Source organism: Scardinius erythrophthalmus (genome assembly GCF_964197995.2).
Source record: "Scardinius erythrophthalmus genome assembly, chromosome: 3".
Classification (NCBI taxonomy): Eukaryota; Metazoa; Chordata; class Actinopteri; order Cypriniformes; family Leuciscidae; genus Scardinius; species Scardinius erythrophthalmus.
In genome coordinates, this window is record NC_138223.1 from 38,716,931 (window position 1) to 38,735,013 (window position 18,083).

An 18,083-nucleotide genomic window follows, 5' to 3' on the forward strand; every position below is an offset into this window, starting at 1 on the left:
AAAAAAAAAAAAAAAAAGGAATATTTCACAAAACTTTTTAGCATTTACAGCTCACCTGGCGTACGTAACAGTCGATCATTCTTTAAAGAAGGTGTGGTATGGTTGGACAGAACGAGACAGAGTTGCTTAATTAACTCCTAAAAGATAAAGGAATTACGGGAATAACTACTGGATTCTAAACAACAAAGAAATGCCACACTTTATCAAGACCTTGAAGCAGATATCAGGGAGAGACACCCATAAACACCTCATACGTGGCCACTGCCAAGTGTAAGGGGCTTTCTTTGCCATTAAAGCTTGGATAACACACCTACGTCTCCTTTCTATTAAAAATAATGGCTAGTGAGTGGCTGCAATATACATAAACCTATCAATATCCATTGCTAAATCATAAAGTGAATGTAATGTTAACATCTGCTGCTGTACATTGCTGACATTGGTTCTTTGGTAAAGGTTAGCCAATTCAAAGGGCATTCTGTCCAAATTGCCTCTGCTGACACCAGCTTCCACATTCCTCTCGCTATCCACGCTCATATTCTTAAATCTTAATCGTCTGTACATCCCTCATCTCTCTAAACCAAATTGAATACTGTATGTCATGCAACATATACCATACAATACACATATAGCTGTTTGGCATTTGGCATGCAGAAAGTATCCATACAGTGAAAGTTCAGAAAGAAATTAAATATCCCATTTTAATAATATCCTTTCAGTATATATGGTGTGTACAGTAACTCAAAAATTATTTAGACGAGGAAATGTTACATTTATTTATTGCACGTGGCCTTCCATACATTTTTTCCCCTGACTTTTTATTAAAACCACTGAAGAAACATCTACAAGCAAACGACCCTAAAACTTCTTTATAAGACATTTTCCCAAATCTTCACCACATTTGTAATGTTGCATGAAGTTTTTGGCTATTATCCTGAAAAGACTAGCACTGCTGAGTCATCAAATCTTTGCAGAAAACACAAACACAGGCCTGCCTTTTATTTATATAATATATCATTCTCAACTTGCCTCAGTCAGAGGTGAAAGTACTTCTGATGGTTTTCTCACAGAATCTTGTACACTCTTGAAAATAAAGGTTCTTTATTGCCATCTATGATTCTATGAAGAACCTTGAACCATACAAAGATGCCCCATTAGCGGCTGTTTCTATGGGCCGCGATACGTAAGCCATCTGGTCAAAGTTGGTCTGTGAACACTGGAGAGGAAATTCACTGTGCGTCTGCAAATGTAGTTAGATGCATGTATGCTTATCTATAACTGCAATAGACTTCAGCAGATGATTTTGCTATACTAACACAAAACAACAAGACGAAGGCGTCTACAAATCGACACCCAATTCCTTGAACTGGGGCATCTACTAATCGACACCCAATACCTTTATACTCTTGCTCTTGCGTCTTCAGTCGACAACTGGCTGAGTTTCTAACGAACTTGCTTCCCTAAACTAGCTACCTGCGCAGGAATAAATTGACAAACAGACCTGCAAATATCCTTTAAATGCTTTAATCAGGAGATCTTCCCGAGCAGTTCTCAGGGAATCTCTCCCAAGAAGCAAGGCCGGAGGATCTCAGACAAATTCCATTGAGAATCCCCCCGAAAAATACATATACAACAGTTTTTATAGAATCGAGAAAACAAATAAGACGAACCAAATGAAACAAATGTCACCCTCAATATGATTGGTTCAATTGGTTCAAAAGCCCCAACCTTTTCCTCTGTCACTGGCACAAGCAAACTCTGATCTTGTGATTACTTCATCTGTTAATCACAAGATTCTAACAGACTGTCTAGTTTCATTTCCCAAAACTGTTATTTTTACACACATACTCAAAGTCACAAGTTTTCCATTGATTTCGATGTTAAATAAGGTTAGATGTTAGAAACATGGTTAGTTTAATATATAGTTTAAAATTTCTATGACAGTACACAGCCAGGTATTTAAAATTCTCAACCACCTCCACCTCCTCTCCCAGAAGGCGAATGGTGTTTAGTGTTGTTGTCCTGGTCCTCCTAAAGTCCACCACCAACTCCTTCGTCTTTGTCACGTTTAGGAGGAGGTGGTTCACCACAGCACAAAGCGGTCAACCAGATCCCTGTACTCCGTCTCATCTCCACCGTTAATACACCCAACAACTGCAGAGTCATCCGAGTATTTTTGGAGATGACAGGACTCTGAGTTGTGCTGGAAGTCTGAAGTGTACAACGTGAAGAGAAATGGTGAGAGAACAGTCCACTGTGGTGCTCCTGTGCTGCTGACCACCCGTTCAGACACACCACCCCTCAGACACACAAACTGTGGTCTGTCTGTCAGGTAGTCCGTAATCCAGGAAATTGTGGAGGTATTCGTCTGCATCTTCTGAAGCTTCTCCCGCAACAGTAAAGGCTGGATTGTGTTAAAAGCACTGGAGAAATCAAAGAACATGATCCTCACAATGTTGCCAGCCTTATCCAGGTGTGAGTGAGCTCGCTGAAGCAGGTAGATGATAGAGTCCTCCACACCAACCCCAAGGTGGTAGGCAAACTGCAGTGGGTCAATGTAGGTGGTCATCTGTGGTCTCAGATGGGCCAGAACCAGTCTCTCCAGAACCTTCATGATTTGAGATGTTAAGGCAACCGGTCTGTAGTCATTGAGGGCAGATGGAGAAGACTTTTTTGGTACCGGGACCAGGCAGGATGTTTTCCACAGCAGTGGGACCTTCTCCAGTCTTAGACTGAGGTTGAAGAGGTGTTGTAAAATCCCACATAGCTGGTTTGCGCAGACCTTCAGGACTCTGGGGCTGATACCATCCGGACCTGGAACCTTATTCTGGTGCAGTTTCTCCAGCTGCCTCCTAACCTGACAGCTTGAGACAGACAGGGGGGGTGGGGGAGGTAGAGGGGGGCACGGTGCTTTAAACGGTGCTCCTTCACAGTAATATGTCCGGGATTACACCATCTATTGTTTACAAGCACTGCAATCCCCCCTCCTTTCTTCTTACTGCTCAGACAGCGATCTCTGTTCGCCCGTACCGTCTGGAAGCCGGGGACAGTGGCGTTGGAATCGGGAGTATGTTCCTGCAGCCATGTCTCTGTGAAACACATAACACTGCACTCACGGTACTCCCGCTGTGTCCTCGTCAGCGCGCTCAGCTCGTCCATTTTATTTGCCAAAGACCTCACATTCCCCATTGCAATAGAGGGGAGAAAAGGTTTGTATTTTCTCATCCTTGTTCTCCGTAATGCGCCGGCCCTGCATCCCCTTCGTCTCCTTTTCAGTTTGACGGAGATTCGGGATCTTGCTTCGGGCTGTAGTACTGTGGGCCTGGAGAGCGCAATCAGCTGATCGCGAAGGTAAACAATAGGCCTACCTCCAAGCCTGTTGGCAAAGTGACCCGGCACAAGAAAAGTGCCAGGAAAAACCAGAAAAAACGGTAACGCCACAAAATATCCATTCCACTATGATGAGTTACCAATATAGTTTTACAAACAAAAACGCGACAAAGCAATAGAAAAACATAAAAACACACACACGTAGCGGGAGCTGCGGCAACAGGCAGCCATTCGAGCGGCGCCAGACTTCTAGGACCAGGGTGAAAAACCTGTAATATTAAGCAAGAAATAAATGCTTAATAAATTAATAAATACAAAAACCCAAACTACCACATTCTCACCTGTAAAAGGTAATCCCATTTCTTCTGGAATATAAATAACGGATGTTTTACAACTCAGAAGCCATGCAATGTTATGTCATCATTGATTCTTGCTTGAGTGAGGACAGGTTAACCGTTCCAAGATGGCGGGCGCCGACGTGTCTAATGTGGCATCTACGTATACACATCTATGCCTTTAAAATCCATGGAACCTTCTCATTGCACAAAAGGTTCTTTATAGTGAACTTTACACTATGGGCCCTATCTTGCACCCAGCGCAATTGACTTTGTACACGACGCATGTATCATTCCTATTTTGCACCCGCGCAAAGCGCGCTTTTCCCTCCACAGACGCACGTCGCTAAACTAGGGAATGATCTTGCGCTCCCTGGGTGGTTCAGCGCAAAAAAGGAGGCATGTTTCGGCGCAAACATTCCTTCATGCTATTTTACAGGTTTAGAAAACAACTGCGCCACCAACCAGGAAAAAATTGTTTAATGTCAGTGGTGCCTTGCGCATGTTATTCATATGCTATTTTAAGGGCGCATGCTTGGCCATAATCAATGTAGTGTTTGCACAACGCGCATACACTTTGATTCTCTCGTCTACACAGAAGCAGCAGTTTTCATTTTTGCAAATCATATATTATTACGATAGATAGATAGATAGATAGATAGATAGATAGATATATAGATAGATAGATAGATAGATAGATAGATAGATAGATAGATAGATAGATAGATAGACAATTTATTATAAAAGCATACATCTAGCTTACACATTTACCCAAATTATCATACGCCTTTTTAACCGAAGTTAATTTGGGTGGGTTTCTCCATCCCCAACGTCCCTGACGAGAGCGTTGCTCTCCTTGGCTGTGAACCGCTCCTGGCGTGCGCCTGGCGAATCCGCTGTTATAATAGGAATCTGCTTTAGAACAAGCGCGCCTGCTCTTAAAGGGAATGTGAGATGACGCTCTATTCTGCCTTTACTAGTGTGTGCGAACTAGCTTTACAGATAGCTAACAATCTCCAATAAAGAACCAGGAAGCATCTTGCTTTGTTGGTGTGTTTTACTGGAAAGACTGTAAAACTGTAACATACAGAAACAAAGAAAATGCATATTACACTCTCAATAGGGTGAATATACAATGCAAATATAAAATAAGTAGCTTAGAATAATATCGCATTAGCGAGCGACTAGCATGATGCCAATATACATGGAAAATGCCATAGGGAAGCTAACAATACTAGCGCCACATATTTCCTTACAAATTACGAATTGAAAACATGTTAAAATTACTAAATTTGGTATCTAAAAGAAGCTAAGATCACTATCAAATAAACACTTACAGACAGATCTTTTTTAGGGATCAAAATAATAATTTACAGAATTTAACACTCTGGAGTGCGACTTGCTGTGGGACTGTTAGGAGAATCACTGAACTACGGAAGCTCTGCGTGGACAAAACACAAGAAACTCAAAACACAAATAACTCTTCCCACAAGGGGGCAGTACACGCTCTGATTGGTTTATTTCACATTACGCCCAAACCACACCTATGAATAATGAAGCTACTTCAGACCAACCCATTTTAGATTTGCGCCGGGCGCAAGAGTCATTTATCCCTCCGGGAAAATAGCAACAGCGCCAAGACCCGCCCACAAAGTTACTTGCGCTTTGCGCTTTGACACTTGCGTTTCAGATCGTTAAAATAGGGCCCTATGTCTTTATAATGAACAAATGTTTTTAAAATGTTCTTTACACTAAGAAAAAAGTGATTCTTTTGGTTCTTTGGAACCTTTCTTTTTAAGAGTGAGTAGAGGTGTAAAAAAGTGCCAGAACTTTGGTACCAAGGTGATAAAAGAAATAATACAATAATTAACAAGGTTTTGGTATTGACTACATGTCTACTACTACTATATTGCCTTTTAATTATCATTTGTGTTTTCATTGTACATGTGTTTATGTGTTCATTATCAAGGTGATAAGTGAGCGTGACCTCCTGGGGACACAGTTGGTGAAGAGGAACGATGCACTGAAACTACTGTATGAAAAGATCAAAATTCAACAGTCCATCATGAACAAGGGCGATCTTTATTACAACGAAAGACTGGAGGATATCAGACTCCTGAAAATAGAGATCAAGAAGCAAAGACGAGAAAAGAACATCCTCAACAAGACCACCTCAAATGTGGAGGACCTCAGGTAACACAAGGGGGTGTAGTTTCTGTTCATATATGAAAGGGTTTTATTTATGGAAGAATGGGCTTAGGGTGATTTCACACTAAAGTGTGTTTGACGTCAGAGATCGATTCCCTTAGTTTGTGTGAAAGCTGTTAACGGTTCATGTAGACTGCAGAATGGCAGTGGTATGAAAGTAATCTGGCATAATATTGTGAAAGGGAAACACTTGATGCACTTTTGATTCACGATCATACATTGATGGCACAAATCTTTTTTATGTCTAACACTCTAAAACATCATAGAGGCAGGTGTTTGATTGCTTTTCTGCAACACTCATGTACTCTTTAGAGGTATAATGACATAATGATTATGCAGCACATAAGGCACAGAGAGACAAAGCTAATTGGGTGCTTGTCATTTAATTCTCCTGTCAGTATTGACCCCGCGAGATGTTTATTGATATTTTCAAAAGCCGCAATTCACCACTCTCAATAACAGTCTCTTTTTTTTTTGTCACAAAAGACATGCGATAAAAATCACTTTTAATGGAGTTCTTGGCTGGGTAAAAAGGAGGCATCAACTGCTCACTGTGGAAAATGAGGGAGCGTTTGAAAGCACTGGCAGGTCTCGCATCTAAAGCCAGATCTATAATAGATAGGTTTTACTAACCCTCTACTGGTTATTTTAGTAATGTGAGGGGTGGGGATGAGTTCACATACAGTTTCTCTTCTATCTCTCAGGCCATTGTAAAGTCGCTAAATATTCAGTGAGTCTGAATTATGTACAGAAATGTCCATTGTTCCAAAATGATTGAATTAATTTTACATTTTGAGACCTTTATTTAATGCTTAAATAGCAAAAATCTCTATATTCATTAAGAAGTTAAAAAAGAAGTGACAATGGACAAGCATTTGAAAATGAATAATATGAATATTACACTAGTGCTCTTTTTCTGACTTTTAGTACTTCTGCGATTTGTTCAGGCATAATAAGACTGTTTATGACCAAGTCATTGAATAATTCACTTTTTATAACAAAACGAGTAAATGACTAAATTAATGACTCATTACTCACTTACTCAACGATTCGTTCACAGCTTTGATTTATTAATGAAAGAACTGTGGCTGAACTTAAAATCACATACTTGCATATTACTCTTACTATTTCTGCCATATAAATAATTGATAAAAGCAGTTGAGTATGTGATTCCAATTTTTGCCTGTCTTTATGAGTGAGTCATTGAATAATTCACTCAAACGATTCATGCACAACATTAATTAATTCCAGAAGGAAACACGTGACTCTATATGAGTGAGTCATTGAATCACTCATTGAATTCCCTCAAACTATATGTCCACAACATTTATTCATTCAACAAGCGATTGTGTTTATGATTGAATAATTCAATTATTTACTCAAATGATTCGTTCACAACAGATTTATTCAAGAACAAAACAAGCGGCTGACAGTAAGGGAGCCCTTGAATCATTCACTAAAACAGTTCGTTTACAGCTATAATTCATTAATGAAAAAAAAAAAAACAAGTGACTGTCTTAATAAGCAAGTTTAAATCATTCACTCAAATCATTTACTCAAATGGTGATTCATTCAAGAATGAAACTAATGTATGTTTCTCTGAGATAACAGAAGGACTAAAAACTTATTTTTTAATAGTCCATAGACTTCACATCCATGAAATATGATTTTCTTGCTAGTCAGCTTCAGTTGGATTGACATTCTCATTTCAGAATTATTCTCTTCTTCAGAATAAGTGGAAGAAGATGGATGGAGAGGTTTTTTTTTTTTTGCTTCAAAAAGTCTGTAAATGTAAATGCATTTATCTGCTAAAAAGTGAGCAGTCACATCTCTCTCCAAACCAGCCATGCCCCGTAGCACCTTTAACTCTCAACAGAAAACATAGGCGCGCAATAATCCTTCCTATATTCTGAAACATATGTGAGAATTAAAAAGCTAGTGGGAAGGTTTCAGAGAGACTAGTCAGCAGCCACTGTGCCAGATGGGTTGACTTGATGCCGAGCTTGGATGCCAAGAACCCTGCAAATATACAAGCCTCCCTGGTAAACAGGTGGCAAATTTTAGTCATTATTGCTGTCATCAGTGCAAAGTAGTTCCCTCAAAGATGCTGACTGTAGCATATCGGTGCCTGGGTGTGAAGAAATATTTCCTTTAGGCATTAGGGTTTCTGGGACAAGTCTATGAAAGGAAAGTCTCATGAGAAACTGACATCCTTCTATGTTTACATTTATACATTTAGCAGACGCTTTCATCCAAAGCGACTTACAAATAATGAAGAATGCGACAACATCCGAGTTTCTTCCAGTAATATGACAAGTGCTACAATACAAAGTTCCAAAAATTGCTTAAGAATTGTTTTTTATATAATTTTTTTAAGAAGTTGGCTGTGCTCTCCAAGGCTGCATTTATTTGATCATTTGAGTAATTGTCAGCATGCAGTTGCAAAAATGCATAAATGAAAGTGCTAGATCTATTTGCAAGCATATATATATATATATATATATATATATATATATATTATGGCTGTCAATCGATTAAAATTTTTAATCGATTAATCGCATGATTGTCATGAGTTAACTCGCGATTAATCACACATTTTTTTATTTGTTCTAAATGTATCTTAAATTAATACTTTTCAAGTTTGTAATACTCTAATCAATGTGGGCATGGATAAATATGGATGCTTTATGCAAATGTATGTTTATTATTGAAACCATAGTCAACATAGAGCATGAAGAGACATGTTTCAAAGGTCATAGATGTTTTTCAAAGAACTTGTTCATGTCTATTAGACACATGTAGAAAGGACAAAGAAATACCAGGTTCCCATTACTTCTCTTTCTTTGCACTGAGCAATTAACACAAACATGTTTAGATTTTTGCATGACAGGGCAGCTCTTCTGAAAATGCTAAATGTACATTTGTTATTTATTATTACATTATAGTTTGTCTCTCTCTGTGCCCATTTTGATGAAGCTAAATTCTCAATAAAACTGTTTTCATTGGTATATTTTACTGTTTCTGTTGTCAAACAACGCAATGAATATGAAATGGTGACTGAAACGCGACCCATTAAGACATAACCAGCTCTCCCTTCCAAGATGTTAATCTGCAAAAAAATCCTGATAATCGAGCCGTCATCTGGTGAAATCAAATACACATAAAATAAAGACAATATCTGTGCTCTGATTTCGGCTATACTTGCATGTACAATTAGAGAAGCAACATAAATTCTGTGTTTAACTGAATTAAAGCGCTGCTCCTCTCTCCAGCGCGAGACGCAGAGAGAGAGAGAGAGAGAGAGAGAGAGAGAGAGAGAGAGAGAGAGAGAGAGAGAGAGAGAGAGAGAGAGAGAGAGAGAGAGAGAGAGAGAGAGAGAGAGAGAGAGAGAGAGAGAGAGAGAGAGAGAGAGAGAGAGAGAGAGAGAGAGAGAGAGAGAGAGAGAGAGAGAGAGAGAGAGAGAGAGAGAGAGAGAGAGAGAGAGAGAGAGAGAGGCGCACGCGCGTGCTGGGAGAGCAGTACCGCCGGTAGATTCTCAGAAACTAAATTAGGTTTGGGCGCTTTGTTGAAGGGAAAAAAAAAATCGCTAAATGGGTCTGTAATGTCCCTAAGTTGGCAACACTGTGTATCTCCATTTCTCCAACTAGGTTTTGGGCCACGGGTTAAACAGAAAATACGCGCTGTATTAATCGAGCGTTAAAAAAATTAGTGCCGTTAATATGATTTTGCGTTAACGCATTATTAATGCGCTAACTTTGACAGCCCTAATATATATACATATATATATATATATATATATATACATATATATATATATATATATATATATATATATATATATATATATATATATATATATATATATATATACATATACATATATATATATATATATATATATATATACATATATATATATACATATATATATATATATATATATACATATATATATATACATATATATATATATATATATATATATATATATATATATATATATATATATAATATATATATATATTATATAATATTTATATATGACAGGGAACAAAAAACAAAAATATGGTAAACAGAACACTTATTAATGATGACTGAACCAAACACAGGTCTATAAATATACAGATACCCCATTTCCACCAGAATGGTTCACGTTCTGGAGCCAGAGCCTGTTCTCTGCCAGACGAACTGAAGCCTGTCGCGAACCAGCCACATGTTTCCACAGAATTGATGAACAAACTTTGATGTAACACTGCTATGTATTGTTTACCTGACTATAACAGTCTAAAAAAAACATTGCACATCCCGGTGTTTTTGCAGGCAGTGCGGCACTTCTGTTTTGCTGTTCACAGTACCAGGAGTGATTTTAGCAACCTGGGGTCTTGACTAATAATGCTACCTATTGGATTGTGCTACTAACAATACATGTGCATTTATGGGTCAGTTTATGGTTTGGGGTAGGTATGGAAATTAAAGGGTTAGTTCACTTCAGAATTAAAATTTTCTGATAATTTACTCTCCCCCACGTCATCCAAGACATTCATGTCTTTCTTTCTTCTGTCGAAAAGAAATGAAGGTTTTTGAGGAAAACATTCCAGGATTTGTCTCCATATAGTGGAGTTCAACGGTTATCAACGGGTTGAAGGTTCAAATTGCAGTTTCAATGCAGCTTCAAAGGGCTCTACACAATCTTTACTTTCACTTTTTATCAATTTACAGACTGCATCCTAGCTCAGTGGTTCCCAAACCTGTCCTGAAGGACCCCCAACACTGCACGTTTTCTTTGTCTCCCTAATCAAACACACCTGATTCAACTCATCAGCTCAGTAACCCAAGTGATAATGTGCTGATGAGTTGAATCTGATGTGTTTGATTAGGGAGAAAAAGAAAACGTGCAATGTTGGGGGTCCTTCAGGACAGGTTTTGGAACCACTGTCCTAGCTGATGAAAAGCATTATTTCTTCAACCATTTTGGATTGATGAATGCGCCGGCATGTTCACTCACATTTTTTTTCTGATATCAGCGGAAAGAACTTAAAATACTTAAATATAAATTTAAAAAGTAATTTTTGTTGCAGCATTCAAAACTATGAAGTATCTACTTTTTTTTTCTTTTAGAGAGATCTTACTGACCTCAGACTTTTGAACAGTAATGTACTTCTGAGTTTACTTTGCAGTGTCAGAGGAATCGATCACAATTCACAAAGAGATATCCAGGAATCTCATAGTAAGAGATCTTGTAACTTTTCAGAATAGTGTATTAATGACGCTCCAAAAAGATCCTAAAGAGTTCAGATAGGAGTTAATCTATTCCTGTAGGGTGACCTATAGAGTTGCTGTACCGGTGTTGTCACCTTCTGAAGCAGAAGGTGTTAGGGTGACAATTTTGACTTGACGCCACTGTGTTAGTTTGTCAAGTCATGGGCCCCTGAACTCTTATCAACAAGCTTGTGATTCTGTCATAAATAATTCCCTGCCTCTGTGCAACTTAGCTTTTAAATTGTGTGATGCACAACCACAAATAAAGCTGAATAAAAAATGGATGAAAATTCCTCCGGTTCATAAGAACTGTGCTCAAATGTTCCAAGAAAACTTACGTGTCTCAACAACATCCACTCAATAGAGAGAGAGAATGATTGGAATGTAAATGCAACTATTTTCTTAATAATGACAGTCAAATGAACTCGACGTCTCAAAAGAGATTGCAATCAAAGCTCATGTACATAATGATAATGTATGCAATTTTAAATTATACCGAGATACATTCTCAGACATTTCACTCTACCCACCAGGTCATCATGTGTCATCAGTGCTCGAAGTGGGCTGGTACACACCAGCACTTCTATATTTTAATCTTTAATTCACTTTTTCTTGCATACAGACACTTCTCACATGTTGCTGGTACTCTGACCACCCAGGCCTTCCTTTAAATAGCTTCAATGTAGTTCACTACTTTGTATTAGTAGTTTGTGGTGTAACTATCTAATTTTTTATTTATTTTTTAATGGGCAGAATGACTGCAGAAGAACTACTTTATGAGTAAATTGCAGCTTGGGAAGCAACAATTTCAAAGTAGCTTCCCAGAGAGTTACAGTATATGGAACTGATTTTTTTCTCATACCAGTGAGACCATGATAATTCATTCCATAATGAACTAAATTCTATTGCACTTTGCCTGGAATATTCATTAGAATAATAAAATCACTGAGTGGAATGAACAATACAGAGTACGGACCAATGATGTGAAAGTGTGTGTTTATGTGTGTGTGAGTTTTTTCTTTGATCCAGCTTTGAAGCAAATTATTACGTTGGGTGTTTGTCTACTGTAATGAGGAGGTCTTTCCATTTCAAATGATTTCAAAGAGCCCGTACTCCAAAATAAATTATGTTTGGCTAACTCTGCCTGAGTCACTGGTTACCATTACGTGCACTTCACATCAATTAAAACTGCTCTTACACGAGCATTAGTACATGTTCTACTGCTCTCAAACTTTTCCCCCCTCCCCTCCATTCCCCCTGTTTTTATTGCATTAGAGGAACATTATATAATTGCTTTTTTGAAATATGGAAAGGAATAGAAAGAAAAACAGAATGAGAGAGCGAGAGAGGGTGAGGGTAAGGTGGGTTTTGGAGACCTTACCTTTGACATTTTATCTCACTGGGGCACAATTTCTGGACAGAGTCCTTGGACTCTATCACAGCTCATTGTTTTATATGTGTACTGCTGTAGGCACATTTCTGTGACTGCTCTCTTTCTTTCTCTCTTCCTCCATATCTGTCTCACACCAATGCCTACTAGCACTTGTCCTCCATCCTTCCTTTCTTTATTACTCTATTTTCTCTTTTAACCGTGAACATTCCTAGTTCAGCAACCAGTATATCATTGAAATGTGTCATTTTCAGCGAATTAAAAAAGGAGAAAATTACGTGGCAGTATGGCAAATGTGACGAAGTACGGTACATCATACTGTGCCATACAACTCTAAAGTACATTTACTCTACTTTGCAAACTAGGGTTGCATGGCATGGTGCTAAAAACTACCATGAATAATAATATAATATAATATAATATAATATAATATAATATAATATAATATAATATAATATAATATAATATAATATAACATAATATAATATAATATAATATAATATAATATAATATAATATAATATAATATAATTCCTGAAGCATTGTCTAATGTCATGGATTAATCAGTATTGAAAAATGGCAATGCCTATTGTACACTTTGTGGGATTTTTTTAAGACAAAGTGTAAAAAAACAAAACAAAACATGGATGTATGATCATCCTATACTCCTTTTATCCACATCTGGTTGTACTAGGTGAAGCATACAGTATATTCCTCCTATGCATCCTCTGACTCAGTAGATGACAACTTAAAAAGCAGCTGAGTGGCATTCTAACAGACAAATTACCAGTAATCCGCTTCCATTCAGATCATCATGAATATTTCATAAGCATTAAATAAACGTTCCTGTAGCATTGGCTAACTGCTATCTGAGCTACCTTCAGCCTTACTTGTAACACTCCATAATAGGCTGCTTTGCTCAGTCAAACAAGCCAAAGATGCAATCCCTCAGATAATAGGGGCTTTATGCATGCAGTCTTTACACTTGGTCTTGGCAGCTGGTAAAACCCTGATTTAAATGAGGGATAAAAAAATGTCAGCTTGCTTTTAGTAAAAAAAAAAAAAAGTCTAAGCAATGCATAAAATACAGTCAGACAGTCATTATTGCAAAATAATCCCAGAAGCAGAGGGGTCTTGCATCATCCTGAAGTTTTCTTTTTTTCAATAATGGCCAATTGACTGCAGATTATCCAACTTGTTGCGAATTACTTACAAAAAAATGTATTACAAAATTTTTCCAGAAAACTTGAATTCTAGACTATTGGTCTGGACCAAAAAAGAAAATGATTTTAGTCCTGGTTTACTTAGCATTTACACTGTCATTTTTAACACAGAACTTAAAGATACAACACAGAGAAAAAAGGCTTTATAGACGTATATTTTGCAACTGAACTTACCGAACATCCAAAACAATGCGAACCGCACCACTGTTGGTCTGGAAGCTGAAGAGCTCTAGCTCTAGGTCCGCATGTTTGGTGCGCACCAGGGTTCGGATGGCAGCTGCCACACTTATTCAAATGAAACGCGCTAACAGAGCAATCGCAACAGAGTTTGTTTTAATCCAACCAAACCTGCCAACTGTGAACACACACTAAATTGTTCTTTCCAATTGTTCCCAAACAGGTTTCCCAAACACTCCTACCATCCTCCATTTTTTAAACAGGTAGTACCAGCCCCATCACACTATTGGTTGAAGTTGGCAGAGAGACACCTCCACATTTTCTTATTCTTACACATGCAAGCTGTATTCACATTCTGTTTTTGGCTGCTTATAGAGCCCAGGGCTGTCACAGAGACAGGTGGGATATCTCAAGACACCCATTTCAGTGATATCTGTCAGGTGATAGATACATTTTATTTGTGTTGTTTAAAATAATCACTTGCGGTAGCTTTACAATGGTATGCTGTATGTGGCAGTGCTACAGTACAGCCTATGGAAGGCAATTGTTAAGCCCAAAGTATACTTTTTTACGCGTACACTATAGCGTTTTTATTCTTTTAAACTAAAGTTGCGGCTATCTCATAACAAGCGCTTGCCAATGCGGGCATCTATTGTTGCTGTCTCAGGTATTTTGTTGTTGTTCTCTGTTGTTGCTAGTGGAACAACAGATTAGTGCAAAACAAATTCAATGTGCATGTGCAACTTGCATGTACAAACTATACTTAAATGTTTGCAGGCCCTATGACACACCCGGTGCAATACAGCGCCAGGCAAGTATTTTTTGCTAGTTTCAGCCCAACGCAGTTATTTTCACGTCCTGCGCCACGTTGTTTAAATAGCAAATGTATTTGCGCCCATTTGTGCGCCCATGGCCGTGCTGGTCTGAAAACGAGGTGTCTTCAGGTACATTGTTGGCGCATTGCCATTTTTGAGGCAACTGAAATAGACAAAAAAAATATTGCGCCTATAAGCGCACATTACTAACGTTAGTTATTGAAAGAGGCGTTATTTCTAGGTGCTAGTAATGTGCGCCTATAGGTGGGTCCACAACGCATGTACACTTTGTCCCTTAGATGGTCTACTCGCGCGATTTAACCTCGCGAACGAGCAGGTACGTTTCTTCGCTAGAAAAGCATTCAGTTTTTCCGCTTGCAAATTCCGCCATGTAAATAGCGAATCCACCATGGTGCGAACGCAGCTGTTTTTTAAAGGGAATAGGACATGAGACTCTGAAAATGACTCATTAAGAGAATAGGGACAACTCTTTTAGAGCATGCGCCGGGTGCGGCAACCATTTTTCCCGTAGTTAAACTAGCAAAATTGGATTCGGACACGGCCTAAGTGCGCTTTAGGCCACATTTACACATAGCCGGGTATTTAGAGAAACAATTATTTCCCCCCCCCTCTGTTTTCAATAATAACATTGTGCACACAACATCGTTTTCAAAAAAGTTGTCATTTACATCAACCCGCATAAATACGCCGTTGAGCGCCATCATAGCTATGCCAAACCTATGGGCGGTAGTGTAGGAAGAAGGATAAAGCCATGCAAGCCAATCAGAATCCTCAGAATCGACAACAACGAATAACACGAGCGACTTCCTATGGCGCTCACATGACGTTAAGCATTTTCTGGCGCATAATGTGACATTTGAGAACCTAAAACCCTGGCGTTATCAGAAATCTCCACTTTGGTCGGTGTTTTTAGAAATAATCGTTTTCTGTGATAAAAATGGGGTTTTCGTGTAAATGAAAGGCCAAACCGCAGGGAAATATCTGCGTCTTCCCTTAGACCATGGCCTTAGACCATGCACTTAGATCGTTAAAATAGGGCCCTGCTACTTGTGAGTAAGTGGGAGGATGCTAATGTTAATGGTTCTGATGATAGTTGGGCCAGTCCAGTTCTTGGCATCATTGCCTTTTATTTTATGCCTTTTTTCTCCTATTGCATGCAAAAATGTGTGTGGTGCAACTGGAAAGAACTCGTTCTGCAACACAGGGAAATGTGTGTGTGTGTGGGCGAGAGTCCTGAACTCTATAAGCGTGTTGATTAAAGTTTAAGTCCCTGATATCAACCCTGTCTTCCTGAATAAATCAATCTATATACCCCAACCCACTCTTTTTTTCTGCCTTCCGTATCTTCATGCAGATCTCAGTCGAAACAACAGCAAAGATGCCTAGAAAGAGGAATACAAACTAAAACACTAAGAGAACCATATTGAAATAAAGCATGTTTTTTTTCCCATTCTAAATCAGTTATTTATTTGTCACAGTGGAATTAATTTGTTGACGGCGAAAGATGGATGGCTTGCTTTCTTTTAGTGGACAGTGATGTATTTATGCAAAATACAATTGAGAAGAGAGAATGGTGGGAGCAGAAAAACAAAAGCTTTGCCAAAAACAGAATTAAAATGCATAAATTAAGGCCAAAGCCAGCAAAAGGCTGCTTTTATTTCCCCCAATCTGGACAGGAAATTCTTTCAAGGCTCTATTGTTCTTTGTAAGGTGCAGTAAAATGACCATTGACTAAGATTAATATGAGCACTGATGTCAGTAATTACTGTCTGCTCTTGTGTTACATTTTATGTTACAATATTCTCTGTCTTATATGTAGTATATCCTTTGAGCGTAGAAAAACAACCATGTGAATGCACACAAAGCTAAGAAGCTTTTGTTTGGAACAGATCAAACTGAGTGCCACTAAAAGTATTTTATTAAAGCTCTAGGAAAAGATGCTGGCTTCCAGAAGTGCTGGATTTCCCAGATATAAACTTTTGTCAAGCACTAGTAATCGAAGTGCAACATGAAGAAAGTCTCTGTGTTTCAGGGTCGGATTAGATCTGTCTTGAGCAGAGTGATCAGTTATCTCTGAAAGAATTCTTCTGCTCACCTGATAAATGTTTGGAAGTAGTGCTGGCAAGCTTACCATTTGCATTCCAATAAAAGATTTCTGTTTTGAAGAACATACAAAATAGACCTCATTAAAAGCTGTTTTCTTGATTAAGTTGGTCTTAATAATGCAGGAATGTTAGAACTGAATTTATGAACATTCAAACACAGTATGTACACATTTTGTTTGCGCATTCTAGACATGGTCCATCTGTGTATTAGTGGGAATTTCTAGCCTGGATGCCAGCCGAACTTAGCCCCGCCCACAAATATTTTAGGTCGGGAAGTTCGGTCTGGACTCGATCCGTTGAGGAGCTATTATGCCCGAACAAAAATTGTTTGGACCAGTCAAATTGTCAGGGCGGGCTTTATACGATGATGGACAGATGAGCAACGTAACGTAATCATCCACGTCACCAACGAGCGCTTGGGTTGAATTTGTTTACAACAAAGATGACTGCCGCTGGAGAATTGTTATTTCACGAGTTCACACTTACAAATAAGTCAGATAGAATAAATGCATATTTGGCGCGCTGTCGGGCTCGGTATTCGGCCCGAACCCAAAGTACTCCCCCCGTATTCCAGGTTGTGGAAGAACAAGCCGAGAGTGATTGGAGGGATGCTGAAAACTGTCAAGGAATGTTAGGTGAGTTGACATAGTGAATACATGCTTCCTCTCATGCTGATAGTGTAGACCGTAGACGGTAATTGTTTGATGACAAGTTGATTGGATTGATTATTTGAACGTGCTCCTCTCGAACTTTGTTTATAAAACATTATGTGTAGATTCCGCCATCGCATCTGTTATAGAAGATATCGACAGCGCATTCATTTTAAAAGAGGAACAGAGAACCGCGATCAAGGCATTTGTCGATCGGAAACATGAATGAAAAACATACGTCACTTACTCCGTTGCTCTGATTGGTTTTAGGTCTATCCAATTGAGTGCAGAGGCATTTTCCTTCCTGGTTCGGTTGAAACACGCCCCATAATCAAAGTTCAATGGAGCAGTATCAGACTCACATTCTGACTAGAATCTGAGTATGACGACGTCAGGCTAGGGAATTTCCAGTTACTCTTTCTGAACACCAGTAGGTGGCGACATGACCTTCTTTATGAATTAATCACTGAATAATTTATTCAAATGATTTGTTAAAAAAACGCTAATTCATTCAGTAAGAAAATGAATCAATGAATTATTCTGTCAGTTTTGTTTAATAAAGCTGATTCATTCA

At 38.5% G+C, this 18,083-nt stretch overlaps 1 protein-coding gene across 1 annotated transcript in view; it reads left to right on the plus strand.

Moving 5' to 3' along the window:
- cfap58 (cilia and flagella associated protein 58) overlaps positions 1 to 18,083 on the plus strand; it is a 221,839-nt gene that overhangs the window by 159,552 nt on the left and 44,204 nt on the right. The window contains exon 13 of the mRNA XM_081360925.1: positions 5,632 to 5,855. Within this exon, the coding sequence (XP_081217051.1) occupies positions 5,632 to 5,855 (224 nt within the window). The remainder of the gene's footprint in view (positions 1 to 5,631; positions 5,856 to 18,083) is intronic.